The sequence below is a fragment of the Haliotis rufescens genome, unplaced genomic scaffold (assembly GCF_023055435.1).
Source record: "Haliotis rufescens isolate VD_foot unplaced genomic scaffold, xgHalRufe1.0.p SCAF_4, whole genome shotgun sequence".
In the NCBI taxonomy this organism is placed as follows: Eukaryota; Metazoa; Mollusca; class Gastropoda; order Lepetellida; family Haliotidae; genus Haliotis; species Haliotis rufescens.
In genome coordinates this window covers 4,515,295-4,534,542 of record NW_025964112.1, presented here as the reverse complement: position 1 = coordinate 4,534,542, position 19,248 = coordinate 4,515,295, and the positions used below count along the sequence as shown (strand labels likewise).

General features: G+C 40.5%; 1 protein-coding gene across 4 annotated transcripts in view; it reads left to right on the top strand.

The window, feature by feature from the left end:
- LOC124142998 overlaps nt 1–19,218 on the top strand; it is a 28,243-nt gene extending 9,025 nt beyond the window's left edge. For 2 of the 4 annotated variants that reach the window (XM_046511774.2, XM_048382114.1), the window contains exon 2: nt 15,266–19,218. In XM_046511774.2, coding sequence (XP_046367730.2) covers nt 15,323–16,522 — 1,200 coding nt within the window. In that variant the 5' untranslated portion in view covers nt 15,266–15,322 and the 3' untranslated portion in view covers nt 16,523–19,218. Of the gene's footprint in view, nt 1–6,228; nt 6,385–15,265 lie in introns of those variants that run through there. The other 2 variants (XM_046511776.2, XM_046511775.2) reach the window with 2 other exon arrangements.
- The last annotated feature ends 30 nt before the right edge of the window (nt 19,219–19,248 follow it).

Here is a 19,248-nt window from a genome sequence, read left to right as displayed (position 1 = left end):
GACATGGGCATAAATCAAGATAGTACATACTGGCGTTACGTATTGAAAGATATAACAATTTAGCTCCGCGTGTATGAGTGCGTGCGTGCGTGCGTGCGTGCGTGCGTGTGTGAGATGCGATGTGGTGTAAGTGTGTGTATAAATTTGAGAGAGAGGGTGTCTGTGTGTTTGTTTGCGTTCGAATTTTGTGTGTTGTGTTTGTGTGTGTATTTACATGTCTGAGCGCGAGAGAGTTTACTATGTCAGGTTTTTTTTGCCATTAAGCAATCTCTACATATGTCGTTCCAACACACATCGTTGCCAAATATCGCCATGCAGTGGCAGTCGCTGACTGGGGCTTGTACATGTAGGACCCCGGGAGTGGGAGTCACCACATTCCATCACAGAGTGATACCAACTGCCTTCAGTCCCACCTCACTTCACTCCCGCTAACTAACAACATACACACGCTGCACAAAAGGCGTCTCCAGTCATCGAAATATGTCATTGTGGGTGTATATGCATGTATATCTCCTGATATAATAAATCTATCCCATGATCACATACCACGTTGCAAGAGAACTTGGTCCTTGTCAATAATCTGTTGTTTAGAGGACACATACAAATACACAGATCCATCAACATGGAAACCAAGCGCTGGTTATGACTCCAGCGTAATTATTATGGCGTCATATAATTTACAAAAACCAATAATAAGTGTAAAATCTACTCTGTAAATAAATTGAAAAGCTACAGACAAGTTGTCACAGTTGTTTAATGAGTAATCGGAACGTTTAAAGTGACGGCGTGTTTTTCTGATTACCTGATTCAGCCTATAACTAGTACAGTTATAACGCTCGGCAAATCTAATTATATAACTCAGAGAGATTTGACAACAACCCGGTCTATATAAGTCTATATTACCCCGCAGCATACCATTATGATGACAACGATTTGAGAATAAGTTGTATAACTACCACATGAAGCCTAATGTTGTCATCTACACCGCAGCTGGGTAATAAACATGACCAATCGACACTCCAAAGAGGAAGAGAATTAACACGGGGAATATAAAGGTAACCGCTCATTCTGCCCGCAGTTTATAATACACATAATTAGTATTATAATGGTAACTGATAATAAAATAAACCCTTTGACACAAATTATTTTAGACCAGTATATATGCTAGAGCCAATGTGTACAATGTTCCCTGTAGCATTTGCTCATGCCTAAAAGACAGAGAGTCGCATATGGAAGACTGTTCCGTGACTTGAGTGAAGGTTTTGAGGAGAAGACTAATCCAAAATTAAAGTCCAATCCTATCTGCCACAATCCTATCTGCCACAATCCTAGCTGCCACAATCCTATCTGCCACAATCCTATCTGCCACAATCCTAGCTGCCACAATCATAGCTGCCACAATCCTAGCTGCCACAAGCCTAGCTGCAACAATCCTATCTGCCACAATCATAGCTGCCACAATCCCATCTGCCACAATCCTAGCTGCAACAATCCTATCTGCCGCAATCCTATCTGCCACAATCCTATCTGCCACAATCCTATCTGCCGCAATCCTATCTGCCACAATCCTATCTGCCACAATCCTATCTGCCACAATCCTATCTGCCGCAATCCTATCTGCCACAATCCTATCTGCCACAATCCTATCTGCCGCAATCCTATCTGCCACAATCCTAGCTGCCACAATCATATCTGCCACAATCATAGCAATTGCAGATATATTTTTCCAGACAGCGATGCCCGAGTCTTTTCCAGTTCAATCAATGCTTCCTGTGGAAGGTGCAAGGTCTACGTCTTGCGGGTCTCTACTGTCAGCATGTTTGCCTCTTGTGCCCCTTGACCAAGTACAAGATGTATCGCTTGAAAGTTTGGAGGAACGCACATATTATTTGCGGAGGGTTACGGAAATTACGGACTAGGTGAACATCGGTCGATGATGACTTACCATTCAAAGCAAAGTTGTGGAACCAGCATGGCAACATTGGACCGCGAACCAATAATCTTCCTGGGAGATGGCACTCACATCAATGGCCGTTCTAATTACCCATGACTTTATTTCGCCCTTCTCAGCATGTCGAGCGTCTAGGGATTACGTCATGAAGTGCAACGTACCGAAACAAGGCGTCTCACTGTGTTATCCTAATGTCACAGACCTAGTACTGTTTATTTCCGATGTTCTCGTTTCTCAGAAAGAATGTTTTTCATACGCTTCGGGCCAGTCTGGAATATACATCAAACATATATTTTTTTTTTTCAAAGTTTTGGGTAAGGAATTCATGCCCAAAGAAAATGTAATGGCGACAACTGCAATGTAGGAATGCAACTGCAAGTGTCTCTAGGTGAAATGTCTTTCTGGGAATGAGGCATTGACTGATGTATTTTTGTTTACTTTTATTCTATTTCAAGACGACGCTTCGTTTACATCCTCCATGTAACGTTTCGATTTAGCTTCATGGCTCTTGTTTCCCAATTAAGATGTAGCTCAATACCGTTAGTAAGGCATCGGTACTCTTTGATCTGCCAGTCTCGTTTAAACGTTTTATGGGTAATGTGAATGGGGTTCAAGTCGCGTTCGAGATTTTCTGCACTTTTCCAGCGACGTGTTCGCGTGCGTGTGCGTGTGCATGCGAATATTGCCTTTTCATGATTTCCAGCGCTGCACTTACCCAAACGTTTACACTCATGTTTGACAAGGTATGATAATAACAATATTTTAGTGTCATTGATTTGCTCCTGATTAATTACACCTTATGTATATATTTTAGCATGCGTCCAATGCGTGAAGCAAGTGTGGGTGGTTTGGTTTTAGGCCGCTTTGAACAGTATTTCAGTTATACATGTATATATCACGGCGTGTCAGCGTAGTGTGGGCGGACATCCCAGAGTGATGCAGACGTTTACCACTATCACAAGGGATATGGTGCGGACAAACTAACGATCATAATTAAGGCGAATCTGGATTCAAACCAACACTAAGCAGCGGATCCTGGTACAAATCATTTATAATCAACACTTTCATTCTGTGTGATTTCTATATGGACGCCATTGTCTGTTGTTGCATCCATAGTTGACACAGCATCACTGGAAGGGCAGCATACGTCATGGAAACACGGGGACATATATCCACCGTGACATCGTCAGTACCTCACAGGTTTGTGTACGACCTGTTCCTACATCACCCCGTCAATACACGGTTCGCCCCGATTATGTTTCTAGGTTTGTCAGCACCATACCCGTGCTCGTTGGTTTCACCGAAATGGTAAACATCTGAGACCTGCATCCCTTCGGGCTTTCCTCCCACTTTAAGCTGACACGCCGTGATATAACTGGAATACTGTTAAAAGCGGCGTTAAACCAAACTCACTCACTCACTCACTTCAATGGTAGGGGTCGCACAACGTCCATGATCTCATCTGACCTTCCATAAGAAATTATTCACAGCCTCATTTCATCAGCTGACTGATACTCACGCGTAACCACTTCACCGTAAGCCACCATACGTATTCTCGGGTAATCAAGGAACGCTGTGTAGACAAACCCTTGAAGGTGTATTGAGGTATTGGTTTCATGGTCTAATTAGCCTGCGTGTTTAGATGACAACTCGGTGGCTGAATATCAGCACTTAAAGAGGTTGCATTTAGCCAGTAATGATCAACATAATCACATCTGCAGACTTGCAGGGCGCAGTGCTTTGTAAGCATTTAACGTGAGAGAAACACGGAGTGGTCTTGTTTCCTGCTTGTCTGATTGCGATCTTAAACCGCCTCCCCAGGAACAACGTACAGTATGACACACTAAAGTTTCATTACTATTTAACTAACTGACAATGGCGTACGAAAACTGTCGAACGTCTTGAGCCCTTCCAGTGTATATGTAGCCTTGCTCCAAGGCTGTATTGTAAGAAAAGTCCATGGTTGTGTAGTAATTTATCCTCCTAATAGGCAAGTCTAGATAGGTGGACAGTACATTAGCACAAGTCGCTAAGGCAATAATTATTAGTTTAGATCATAATGTATAGATTATGTAAATAAGAACAAGTTATCCCTATACGAGGTATGAGTTACTACACATCCATGGACTTTTCTTTCAGTACAGACTTGGGGCAAGACTAAGGAGTCCTGTCTCTTATAGGGACAACGTGTTCTTATTAATTACATAATCTAGACCTTATGATTTAAACTAATAATTATGGTCTTAGAGATTTGTGCAAGTCTAGTGAACATGTAAACCTTTAACGAATGCCACGAGACAGACAAGTAATTTCATGCCTTTCCTTTGTGGGTCAAAGTCGTGAAAGTTAAGGTTCCGCTAACTAACATGGGTACGTACGTTATGCCGTCTTATCACATTATCTGACAGTTCGTCTGGCGCGTGTCGCAATTCTTTATTTCTTAAAAAGAAATGGTGAGCCAATGACACGAAACCGGCTAATTTTTCACTGATTTCCAGGAGTCATTCTCATCACCCTGCGCTCCGTAAGATGTATGCGGTAGTACATCAGATAGACGTTTGTTAACGTCTGTAAATTGCATTGCTGAAACTGCCTTTTTCCTATATTTCACTTACACTTAGTGAAATCTCTCTCACTCGGTGAACTGTATTAGTGATGGAAGTGATATAATGCGATGTGTCAATTTGGGGCTTAAAGGCCAACATGTTAATAGACATGGTTTCAAAACAGGATGTAAAGAAGTAAGACCTATTTGTACAATTACCTTCAAGTTTTCTTTTGACACTGTATTTATGAAAAAGAGACATAGAGTTTCACGGCACTTTCCGGCTCGCGCTAATGTTCTGATTGGCAGTATCTTGACATGTAATACTTATTTCCATCCTGAAAGATGAAATGATATAACAGACTGAATAGTGAGTGAGTGAGTAAGTATGATTTTACGCCGCTTTTAGCAATATTCCAGCAATATCACGGAGGGGGACACCATTGTACCCATGTCGGGAATCGAACCCGGGTCTTCGGCGTGACGAGCGAACGCTTTAACCACTAGGCTGCTACCCGACCGCCACAGACTGAATAACAAATGATAGCTGCTGAGATGTTTACTGAATGTTGTTACTATATCCCCATGCCTGTTTACACTTTCCACCTGAAGTTATCTACATAAAGATTCGTCTTATAATCATCTTATTACAGGTGACCCTCACGGCAGGTAGATACCGTTTAATTAAATAAAAGCGGCAAAAACCATAATTTCAGTAATCAGGATACTAATAAAGGCGACCCTTTACATGGTAAAAACAAATGCCTTCGCACTTTACCTCAATGTGCGTGTATAGGGTTTCAAACTAGTTTTATATTACAAACAACAGAACATCGATATCTGGAACATGTTTAAATAGTCTTATTCAATGAGGTTTCAAGGAAACACGAGAATGTTTGTCCGCGGACAACATTGGCGACATCATCAAAGTTAAAGTCTTTACATCCCCTTAAGGAGATATTATTACTTCTTGTCCAACTGTGTATTCAGTTTTCATCGTGTATATATTTTTTTCTAATGCACCTGGGGCGGTCGGGTAGCCTAGTGGTTAAAGCGTTACGCTCGTCACGCCGAAGAACCGGGTTCAATCCCCGACATAGGTACAATGTGTGAAGCCCATTTCTGGTGTCCCTCGCCGTGATATTGCTGGAATATTGCTAAAGCGGCGTAAAACCATACTCACTCACTCACTCACTCACTCACTCACTCACTCACTCACTCACTCACTCACTCACTCACTCACTCTAATGCACCTGTGTATAGTTTTTTTTATGAATATGACACGCTGACTTTGACAGCGGTAATTCTTGAACCATTCGGTCGTGCTGTGGTGAAGTGCGGCGAACACATGCATTAAACCAATTTAGATCTTAAGATTGTGTATTCAAATAATGAGTTCTGTTCATGTTGATACTTAACGAATGACACTTGTTTACGTTACCTTCAAAATGATTATTCTGAGAAACGTTAATTTATTATTCTACCATGAATTTGGAAATTACTTGATTCTGATTGGTCAATCTTGGTTTCAAATTGATTTAAGCACAGACAAACTCATCTGACCTGTTGCAATGTTGGTCTAGCTACATACAGATACTCTCCTCCCCACCTACACTGTCTCTCCCTGTAACAGACAGATGTTCCCGGGGGTATGTGAGTACACGCTACAATAATGTAAGCCACGTGAGTCTCTCCACACGTGTATGCTTGTGTGCTTTCGCGTCTTCATAGACAAACACTACTTAAAGTCATCATGCTTGTCAGGGACGTATTTGAAGCTTGTCGTTCCTCGGCTGCATCAACAAAGCGGGGGTCTTTGAGTGGGAACGTTTCTATTTCCTGTTGTGTCTGTTGCCGTGTCATCTTTTTCACAAGTGTGTAGGTATGGGTAAGTGTTTAGTTGTTGTTTAAATAAGGTTTTCGTCTTTGTTGAGCTGGTGAAGAAATTGTGAAAACTCTGTTTGTGTTTATATGGAATGTTCCGAGACTGGTTACACGACGTGAATAGATGTGTTTTTGTTTCAGTATTGTTTCATTTACTCGCACTGGTGACTGTGTAACAGTAAACCGTTGTTGCCGTGGAAACCGACATAATGGGATATACGTGTGAAACTACAACAGTGAAAAACATTATATAATGCCATGACAGATTAGCTATAGTAACATGAAGGAATCGGGTATTCCTTAACATCTTTCGTACCTGTATTGTACATATATTTACATCATTTTGTATCATAGCTTTGCTTCACTCGTATTTTTATATTACAAAATGTAGCTAATACTAACACTTAGTATGAATGGTACCAACTAAAATTAAATTCTCCTTCAACGTTTTATTTTTTAATTAAAACAGGATATTTGCGGCTTATAAAACGTGGTCTGAACCCATTTTATAGTGAATCATTGTGACATTTGCGTTTTGTGAAAACAGTAAAAAGTTAGACGCGACAATCTCGCATTCCGGACAATCACTGTTGAAATGCTCCTACCATGTCTTATCGATCATCATGACGTCATTTGTCAGCTTGTGAAATGTTCTGAACAGTTTTTAATGGAAATCATATGGTCGTTTGAGCTGTGAAACCAGCTATTGTGGTAGAATCATAGTCTGGAAACCACGCTATTGCGGTAGAACCATAGTCTGGAAACCACGCTATTGCGGTGGAATCATAATCTGGAAACCACGCTATTGCGGAAGAACCATAGTCTGGAAACCACGCTATTGCGGTAGAATCATAGCCTAGAAACCACGCTATTGCGGAAGAACCATAGTCTGGAAACCACGCTATTGTGGAAGAACCATAGTCTGGAAACCACGCAATTGCGGTAGAACCATAGTCTGGAAACCACGCTATTGCGGAAGAACCATAGTCTGGAAACCACGCTATTGCGGAAGAACCATAGTCTGGAAACCACGCTATTGCGGTAGAATCATTGTCTGGAAACCACGCTATTGCGGATACCCACTAGTCTGGAAAACCCCGTTATTGCAGAAACCCGCCTTCCGGACGATTACTGTCAATAAAAGCTATTTAAAAAATCCACAATCGTAAGAAATTGATTGTACGAATTCCACTTTATCATGAACATGTGTTCATGAATAGCTATCAAATAGTGATAATGCCATGTGTTCGGTAACGGGAACATGTACGTCAAATCGGGAATTGCATCGGACACCATTTTTGTCACGGTTGCGTCAACTTTGGAAATATCACCCCATGTCTACCATACAGCCTTGTGAAAGCACTGCTGAGACCTTGAATGTAATAACCCTGAACAAATAGTTTTTGAGCAGGAGTCGCATAGGGACGTCTTACTTAGGATAAATTCTTTGCTCCAAAAGGTTTCAACACGCTGGGTTCAAAGGTGCAGATCAGACCCGCTCCAGGTTCTTTGGAGAACTGAGGTTGTTTTGAAGCCGACCGGGCTGACCCTGTTGAGCGTTGTGTAATCTCAGGTTGATCTTGGTTTGACCACTATCACCCAGAAACTAAACAACAGTCAAAACAGTCAAAACATTTTAACGTCTCCTCCCCCGATGAAGGCACTGTGGGTTCCATTAGCAGGCATGATCCTGGCTTCGGTTTTTCTAGGATTCCAAAGAAATTCTAGCCTCGTGGTAGACTAACTGCCTGATCTGCCGAGGAAATTGCGTGAGAATATCAAGGCTACAGGTCCTGGAAAACTCATATTTATTATGATATAATTCATAGCTAAAACGTTTTCATTGGTAGAGGTTAATTAAGTCACTACGACCTTGCTATGTAATTCCCCGGCTAATTCTATCTATTAGCTATTCCAATGATTAATGATCCAATTAGCTCTTTAAGCTAGCTTAACGTTTAGTAAGTATAGTAATATATATTTGAATCGACAAACTCCGTGTATTTTGACATGAGGCCGGTTAAAACAGGTATTCTTGATTTTGTAAATGGGTTTAGCGCTTCGAATTTTGAGTTTTAATTTTTTTATAGATTTCATAACCAATTCAAGTAGACCACAATTGTCTTAAATAAAGACAATGACAAAAAGAATGAGAGAGTTGGTTTCTGTTGTGTATATTAGAAAATTAGCGATGAATGCCATTACTTTTCGTCGTGAATAATTTCACCAAAGTGTGCATCTACGGGATATAAACTTATTTATTTATTTATTTATTTATGTATCAACATTTGGAATGCAATAAACAATAAGATATGTAGGGTCCGTCTGATTTGCATGGCTGGCCGGTGAAACTATTTTTACATACGGCCTTAGATCAACCCAGCTATACAAGTACAAAGGAATTTGACATTCCCAAGCGCGAACATTCCGTCTAGATGGGAAATCGAGATAAAGGATACAGTATAGACATGGTGGATATATTTTACTCCCCTGTTATATAACTACAGCTGCAAAATCCATGAACAGGCTAGGAATATACAAATATCTTGACGATGTTCAGTAACAGTCACTCTCTATAAACTTCGCCGTTGGGATTCCGGTTGAGAAAAAGTCCCCTGCCGCCATATAGCGGGAATATGTTGTGCGGATTAAACAAGCAAACAAACAAACAAACACTCTAAACTGGCTCTTGGTCACAATCACTATTATTACTTCCACACGTTAACATTTTGTATTAATTAAAACCAATACGTTTCACATAGTTGATCGGGGCGGTCGGGTAGCCTAGTGGTTAAGGCTTTCGCTTGTCACGCCGAAGACCCGGGTTCGATTCCCGACATGGGTACAATGTGTGAAGCCCATTTCTGGTGTCCCCCGCCGTGATATTGCTGGAATATTGCTAAAAGCGGCGTAAAACCACACTCACTCACATAGTTGATCATGAAGGGACGCTGTGACGTCACAGAGGATACAAAGGCATGATGAAACTATACATCGTTCTTGGGCAATTATCAGTTCCACTGCCTGTAGCTAGTGCCACGTGTTTCACAGGGGGAGGTTATCATGTGTGTTACAGGCAGCTGGTAGCGACATTACCCATGTTGATGACTGGACGTCTGGATCTTGTTACTTGATTAATAGCGAGCTAATCGCATGCCCACATCTTGCTTGTGGTTATCTGGTTTAACGCATTGGTAAACACTACTTTTTGTACTCCAGTCGTGCTTGTCTGATAGTAAACCGCATCCATGTTCAACTGCGCCGTACCTGTCACCTTTGATAAAGCACGCGTCAAAAATAACCAACTGAGCAAATCGGTTCCTTCTCTCGCAGTGAATGTTAGCCAGTGGTTCCAGACTTGCCCTACTATTTGGATTAGCTCGTTAACTCCAGAGCATGGGGGAGCATAGTATATGTGGAGAGTGCCAATATAAGAGAAGTATGTATACCAGAAGAACTATCTCTAAAAAGAACTATTATCAACACAACTACTAAAACAATAACTCTGAAACGATAACAACAGTCGTTGTTGTTGCTATTATTTCAATGGTTCAATTAGCCTTGGCGTTGCAGTGCACATGGTTAGGCTTTGACCTTGAAGTACGAATGATTAGACTGGGCGTGGATGTATATATGATTAGTGTTACACCTTGTTAAACATACGAGTCTTGGCATGCATATATATATATATATATATATATATATATATATATATATATATATATATATATATATATATATATATGACTAGTGTAATAAAGTCCAATGCTTATTATTAGTCTGGGCGTGGATGTATATATGACTAGTGTTACACCTTCCAGAACGTATGATTTAATCTGGGTGTGGATGTATACATGATTAGTGTTCCATCTTGTAGAGCGTATGACTAGTCTGGGCGTGGATGTATATATAATGATTAGCGCCTATGGTTAGTCTGGGGGTGGATGTATACATGATTAGTGTTCCATCTTGTAGTGCGTATGACTAGTCTGGGCGTGGATGTATACATGATTAGTGTTCCATCTTGTAGTGCGTATGACTAGTCTGGGCGTGGATGTATATATAATGAGTAGCGCCTATGGTTAGTCTGGGTGTGGATGTATACATGATTACTGTTTCATCTTGTAGTGCGTATGACTAGTCTGGGCGTGGATGTATATATGATAAGTTTTATACGTTGCAGTGTTTCTTTGATTCTGGTTGGTACTTCTCAAATGGCATTATTTATTTACTAATTTTATACGTCTCTCTACCATAAATTAACATTTTTGTTTGCTCTTATTGAAACACTAGAGCAATATTTTATGCGTATATGAGAAAGCAAGAAACTGCTGATCATTGCTAAAACACATAGAATGTGATGGTTTTCCCAGCTCTGTTTATCTATATGCAGGTGTTTCTGTGCCTGCGTGTGTGCAAGTAACAATGAAAATTGCTGATGCTGCACAAAACACACATACCTATGCATGTACTCACAGAGGTTAATGCATGTATATTGGTTCTAATGATTGTATACACAATGGCCTAATGTACATGTACTAGGTAAGTCTAAACAGAATGTTGGCATTTTTTGTAAAACTGTTTTTAACAGCTCGTGTTACATGGAATATATGGATTTCGTATACACTGCAGAGTAATGTCAGAGTAGTATAGTGTACATGCTTCCAACTATTGAGAATAATATAGGCATGATCATCACATGCTTAACATTGAAGTAACATTAATAACCGACTTAAATATAGCTTCTGAATTCCACTCAATGAAGGAACAAATAAATGTATTGAGTGTTTGAAATCATCAAAATATGTGATAAAGATGTGATAAAGAAAGGTTTTCGTGAAATGATTTGATGATTTGTCAAAACCACCTTGTAACTTAAGAAGGTCGATGAGATTATTTGGTGTTCCCTGTTCTTGAGTGTTTGAAATCATCAAAAGATGTGATAAAGATGTGATAAAGAAAGGTTTTCGTGAAATGATTTGATGATTTGTCAAAACCACCTTGTAACTTAAGAAGGTCGATGAGATTATTTGGTGTTCCCTGTTCTTGGATCATCCCTCGTGCTGCTATTTGTATGCCCCGAGATCCACGTGGTTTGACTTCCGCAATGTGCAAGCTGTATACAGCCGCATGTGCGTAACAGGAACGCCAGTGTTACACAACTGTCTTCCTTTCCATGGAGGGATACGAACCACACGATTTTTATCCGTCTAAAGACGGGATGGCATTATCATTACATTCTCGGCGCGATATCATCCGCGTCGCTTCATTTATAAGCGCCGGTGGGTTGTCTGGTAAATTTTCGCTTGGGTGCCTAGCCCGGTTGCCAGAGCGTGTACACAGCTAACTGTTCACATAACAGAGACACGTTGACATTTTTATCGGATTTTTTTATATTTACATGTATTAATGAAATAAATAACTGTGCTTCATATAAAATGGAGTAAATGCTGTGCTACTGAAAATAAGAACATAATATATGGTCATAAGACTCATCAATGTTTGATCATAAAACAATTATTGATAAACATTATACCTGGTAACAGGAGGCAGAGCGACACGTCCTTAAAAAGGGGCAGTGCAGTGTCAATATTTGGGGTGACCACCACTAGCGTGGATACAGGTGAGGCAGCAGCGGCGCATTAAAGACATAAGGGCCCACTTGAATCGGGCGATCTGAGCGCTACGACTATTGTGAGCCTATGTTAAAGTATTGGAGTTACGATCATCTTAACGCTAAGATCGCTTTGTGCATGTAGGCCCTGATGATTGAAGACGATGTAGGGGTTGTTGTTCATTGTCAGCCAAAAATTGGCTCAAATAAATTGGCGATACCGGCTGATTCTGATCCTGTCGTATTCGTCGACCCATCTCATCCCAGACAGGCGTGGCAATACAGCAATGTTATTCTGCTTCAAAAAGTCTGCATCGTGTGGGACATGAGATGACTTCATGAATATGGATAAAAAGATGCATTATTTCTTTTCAGAACATCTTTGTTTTTATTGAACTTTATATGAAGCAGTTATTTCTTTCCATGAGAATATGGGAATACATTTGGGGACTTCGGCTGAGAGCAAATACTCACCAAGCATTGACGTTTTTCATTTATACTACTCAAAAGAAGTAAAGGGCCATCCGATTCTTTCATGCAACTATATTTAATTTGTCATGAAATCACCGGATAGTCCTTAACTTCTTTTGAGTAGTATATTTGATCAGTATTGATTTGCAGTTTTATATGGTTATGCCTAATGTATGGAAGTCAGAGGATGATAATCTCTATATGAAGCACATGCAAATGGTTATGAGGAAGTTCGTTTTAACTCCGCTTTCAGCAACAGCTCAGCCATATCACGATAGGTCCAGCAACAGTTCAACCATATCACGATAGGTCCAGCAACAGTTCAACCATATCACGATAGGTCCAGCAACAGTTCAACCATATCACGATAGGTGCAGCAACAGTTCAACCATATCACGATACGTCCAGCAACAGTTCAGTCATATCACGATAGGTTCAGCAACAGTTAATTCATATCACGATACTTCCAGCAACAGTTCATTCATATCACGATACTTCCAGCAACAGTTCAACCATATCACGATAGGTCCAGCAACAGTTCAACCATATCACGATAGGTCCAGCAACAGTTCAACCATATCACGATACTTTCAACGACAGATGGTGATACACGTTATGCGCATTCACAAGATTGTGATATACACAATACCTATATATAGAGATGAGGCACAGGTAATGCTTGTTCCGACGACGAATCACATTATGCGCAGTCAGTTTACTCATACGGGAGGTGAAATACATTTTTCGTATACATATGGTGAAGTATTATGTGAATGCATATAGGGGTACACAATTATATGTGCACACATTTGGTGATATAATTTTATTTATGTATTCTCCATAAGGTGATGTATTATGTGAATACATATGGTTATATACATTATGTGTTCACAGATGTTTATATTACACTATACGTATACATAGGGTGTTATACATATAGTGCTATACACGTGTATATGGTATATTTAAATCACATACAATTGAGATGGTAATTGTGGCGTGACAAAACGTTGCACGTTACTTGGAATGTTTGTTTGTTTGTTGTTTATCGCCGCACTCAGCAATATTCCAGCTCTATGACGGCGGTTAATTGGAATGACACGAATGTGTCATCAAGCATAAATTCAAGGTTTAGGGTTGAAAGAGAAACTGGCAGTCATATTATTTCGAGTGGAGGGGATTCGCAGTCTCGAACCTCCGGGTATGGCGATGTTTGCCCGATGTGTTAACCTGGGTCTTTAAATCAAACACGTAATCTCCAGCATATCTTCCTCAAACCTGCTCTTGTGTTTAATCTTATTTGTAAATAATTTTAACGAGTCCATTATCTTTATGTTTGTTTGTACCAGTGGGTGGTTGGATGTGTCTGACGTCACAGATTCAAATCTTGACGTGTGGCTGAATTATTTATGCACTTTGTGGATGCATCTGGTGTTTCTCGAGACGAGATATCAGTTTGTGGTATTGCTTGATATAAAACAAATACGTTATCTCACGACGTAGGGGAACATGCTGGTACTTCGTTGTTCGTCCATCGATGCCTATCCCACTCTTCAACAAGCAATGCTAAAGGGTCGATCATTTGGTGTGATGGGTTGGGTGGATTGGGTGTCCTTAAACTCTGTTCAAATAAACCCTGGAAAAAATAAAATGTCCCTAGTTTTTACCCAGAGATATGAATCGATTGCTTAACGGGTTGAATGTTCTGAACATTGAGTTATGAAAGAAGAAAGAAAATCGTCTTGAAAGCGCTGACCAGGCCCAAACCCAAAGCCCCAACACCAACACCCCCACCAACACCCCCAACCCCACCCCAACTGAATTGTCAGTCCCTAAACAAATAATGTCTGTGATATGAATATGAATTATTCATCATCATGTGCAATGATATTCTTAACAAACACCTGGTGTTTGAGGACCAGTACATACTCATGATTAACATATAAGGTCTCGGCTGATTACATAAGAAGAGGAAGATCGTAGAAACTATTTATGAGAAATTGAAAATGAATAAACACAAAAGACCAAACTACTATAACTGTTAACGTCAAAGGCGGGTGGATAGTGGTTAAAATATTGGCTCGTCACGCCGGATACCCGTTGCGATTTCCAACACGGCGTCCAAATGTACAGACCATTCTTGTGTCCCTTATCGCGATAAAAGCGATATCAACCCCAGGTGATTTTTTTCAGTTATCTTAATACCGTTTACTTTAGAGTTTTAATGTCGACCCTGCATTGCCCTGTAATGTGTCCAACGTGAGGCACACTCCTGAACACGCCTTTATTGTCGACGTAGTCTATCACTCAATCTTAATGGCCCCATCATCACCCACCGCGCACATTCCAACCCTCCACAGCAGCAGTCAATATGTTCCTACCACTCCACGTATTTCTGTTAGTATTGAGGAAACAACAGCTCCCATCCTCTGACTGACTGAATTCCCCGTCCGTTACGTCAGTTTTGGCTATAGTTCGTTTCAAGTTGCAGACACAATCGCGGTGACGCATGAGATAGAATCACTGCTCTCGGTATTTGAGGTTTGTTATATTTTCTTCAATGCGTTCCAGTGTTACAAGTTATAGTGAGTGAGTGAGTGAGTATGGTTTTACGCCGCTTTTAGCAATATTCAAGCAATATCACGGCGGGTTTAGGTTATAACCTCTATTGAATAAACAGGGACACCTTTCTAGCTCGTTGTGGTTGTTTCCAATATTGCGTTATGTACAAGCAGTTGTCACGTATCATAAACACATTCAATGAGCAGATTTCCTGATGTTTATTTCTATTTCTTTGCAGTTGCCGAAGATGATTCTCCGAAGATAAGAACATCCGTTGATCAAAACCATTCAGGTTATGGACTATAATTTAAATGAAGGTGAAGACACCGCTTTGCCCGTAGAAGGTACTGATGTCCCTCAGGTAAAACGTTCACCGAAAGCGAAAGGAACCAAAGTTACATTTGGTAATTCAAGCACGGACAGTTCGCCGAAGAGCCGTTCCTCCCGGGAAGAGGAAGAAGAAGGATTCCGGTCACACGTTGCAGAGAGCTTAGGTCTGAAGAACTCGCCAGATCTTGGCAAGGACATAAACGAAACAACCAAAGAGTCACCACAGCAAAGACAAATCATGGAACAAGGTCCTGAATCTACGAGCGAGTCAAACGATGCTGGCATACATATAAACGTGGGTAGTTCTGATGATTTTGAAACCCCATTAGGCGAATATTCAGAATCGGATATTAGGAACATCCTGGATGGAAGTACAGACGGCATGGCTGAATATGCAGCCAATTACACTGATGAATCGCATCAGTTTCCCAAGGAACCCACAGGTCAAGTGCAAGTTGATGATGCTTCGTCTGGCCAAAAGGTAACAGGTGTTACAGCTGCCCCAAAGCCTGAGGATGATAAAGCTGACGAGACGGAGGAAAACGCTAAAGATAAGGACAAATTGGCAGGAGAAAAGCCACCTGGTCTACCGATAGAATATGAGGCAGTAATTGACAAATCTCCTTCTGGGACTATTGCCTTGAACAGAAGAGAACTCAAAGAACCAGATGGAGCATCAGGACCTTCATCTCCCGCTACTGCTCCTCCACGAGAATACGCTGATCAGGAGCCATTCCTAGTACAGCCCCATGGGAAGTACCCCTCGGAGAAACCCTCTATTCCACCCAACAGGGATATTGTACAACCCTTGGTTCCTAACGAACAAGATATAGACCGAAATGAAAAAGGTTCTGAAGCCTCCAAGTCTTCTGAACCTCAGATTCCAGATATTCCCAATACAAACATCGCCGTTGCCTTTCTCGTTACCCTATGCTTTAACTTCCCATTGGGTGCCTTAGCTATTTACTACGCATTGATGTCTGCCAAGGCTTACAGAGATGGCCAGAAGAAGAAAGGTGCTAAGAGAGCCAGGATCTCAATTTACATAAGTCTCTTCTCTATAGTGTTGACAGTACTGATTGTGATGATGGTGGTCCTGTACATGGCTATGAATAGACATGCCAGTCGGAAACGGTTTTCGACCAAGACGAGCATATCTTTATGAAATGCGTGACGGCAAAACGTGGAGGTTAAAAAAAGTGATCCACGAAATTTGATTATTATTTCACCACTTTAACGATTGTCATTTCAAGTGGGAAATAATTTGAAGCTGTGGACATGTTATTACAAATATCAGTTGGCGACACCTAAAAACATTGACAATCCTTTCAATTCCAAGGTGGCATTGTGAGCACTACATCACACTTAAGCTGGGAGATATGATATTTTCAAATGGTTACAGTACGATTTGTGAGCGTGGCATCACTGATGTCAACATAAACGAATATGTCATGTGGGTCTCCGTTCCTAATGTACGAGATGTCAGTAACACATGGATCAATCATGTCGTTTTAGATTTGAACCATCGCTCGATTAACGTGAAGTTTTTTTAAAAAAGAACATGTAAAGATGGACATGACCAGACAACATCAGGATATAAGAAACGATGAAAGGTGGAGGCTCGTATATTTCCAGTTTGTGCCTTTCTATATACTATATGTACCATGCTACAGCTACATTTCTATCTAGCTGGTCTTTTTATGTAATTTACACAAATCTGAACCCGTATTTATGGTTCACATGAAGAAACAAGCATGTATGCACTTATAGCCCTATAAAGGGCATATTTTACCACTGTGAGAAAGCGTGACACGAAATCTCTATTCAAGAATGCTATGCTGCATTTTCATTTTCGTTTTTCATGTGATGTTTTAAATTGAATACAGGCATAACGTTCAGACGAGGAATACCATGTAATTAGATACGTTATGTAGGATTATACTGTTGAAAGTTCCTCCATATCCTGAATCGTTGCACACTTTTCCCTTTTATGTAATGACATCATTGCAAATAATAATTTCACTTTTTGATCGTTTCAGAACTGAATCAAACAACAGTTTCTTTTACATGAAATGTGACAGTGTAATTTTGCGTTATTAAAGCACAAATATGGTAACATATTATTTTACTGACCTACCGTACTTTACTGATGACAATATGTATGTGCAGAAAGGTATGTAGTGTGTCTGATGAAAAGTGATATGAAAAGTGCCAAACCCCAAATTGTCACAAAACAATTCGCATTGAGCCAAACTTATTTAAGCAATTCCAATATCAGCACTTATCATTAGTTTCATTGTAGGGTATACGGGTGGCCATGTCGTCTGAGGCGCCACAATTAACTGTGTGCGTCCCTTTGGCGTGCTGGAACCCTGTGACTGGGTTCGATTCCCAGATTCACCCTGAATATGGTTTGTCAGCGCCATACCTGTGGTCGTTGGTTTCACCAAATGTGTAAACGTTTGTGCCTTATGTTACTGGGAGGTTTCCCCCCACATCAGGCTGACACCCCGCTATACAACTCCAATACAGTTAAAAGCGGGGTTAAATCCAACTCACTCACTTAGTTTAATTGTGTAATCATGTCATCGCATAATCTGTGATATCGATGTAAATTAGATTTGTTCATGTTATGGCGACAAAGTCGGAATGTGGATTTTCAATGAAAAGGTTTGTTTAGTGTTCATTCTGCATGTTGGTTGTTTCTTTGATAATTCTTTATCATTTCATCCTTTCAAAGCTAAACATTAGTTACGTACTTACTAGCATTGGTGTTTGAATCTTTTTTTATTATCATGTGACAACAACCATTTCACTTGAAGCAGAACAGGTAGATACGTACTTAAATAGTGGATATGGATGGCATATGTAAAAGCGGCGTACTACACAGCTTCCTCACTCAGAATAGATTGCTGCAATTGAATTATTTAGACACATCGGACATGTTTGCTAAACATGCGTCAAATGTTCCATCGCTTCTCCAATATCCATAGCTTGGTCTCGAAGTAATGCCCTGTGTGAAACACTTGAGACACATTGAGTTAGGAGACAACGTATGTGTGTTTGAACGATTGACTCAAACTTCCCCTGATTGCCAAATTGCCGGAGCCTAGTCCCCCTTTAATTATGAATATCTGGTAGACACACGCAGACGCAGATACACAAGCACACACGTACATACACACGCACGCACACATATCCCTACCTGTTCGTTATCTTACAACACAACGCAACTCAACGCCTTGCTGTTCTTAGTGTCTAGAATCAGAGAGCAACCAAGGCACGGAACTACAAACATGAATCACCCGGGACAGATCATCCGTCATTCTCTGTAGCTCCTAGATTATTCTCTATATTATCCATGTGTATTTTCTGAGAAAATCTAGAAACGTAGGCCTCCATATTGATTGAAAATGACGTCAAGAACAATGGATGACGCCATTCTTTTCAACCCTGTGTTGCCATAGACGTCTTCACTAACAATGGAACAATTGGCACAAAATCACTAACCAGCATGTACGTCAACTTTCAATGATCAGAGAGAATTTCTCACAATAATGCCACATTTAACCTTGCCCTATGGCAATATTACCTGCTGATAATGGTAACCTTTGTTAGCATAAGTACACGATTCTAATGTTTTGAGTATCTTTGTATTTTTAACCTTCTTGTTTTAGTTAGTGTTATATTTTGTTCATCGACGGTCAGTACACTTGCATCAAAGTTAGTTTTATGCAAAATATCCTGACATGCAGATTTATGCAAGATATCATGGCGAAAGTATTGCCTGTGTATCACTTACAGTATAACCATGTATTGCCTATGCAGCATGCATATTAAAGTGCCTTACGGTGCGCAGTGCGTTGTGTCTCTGTTGTATGTTGTATGAAT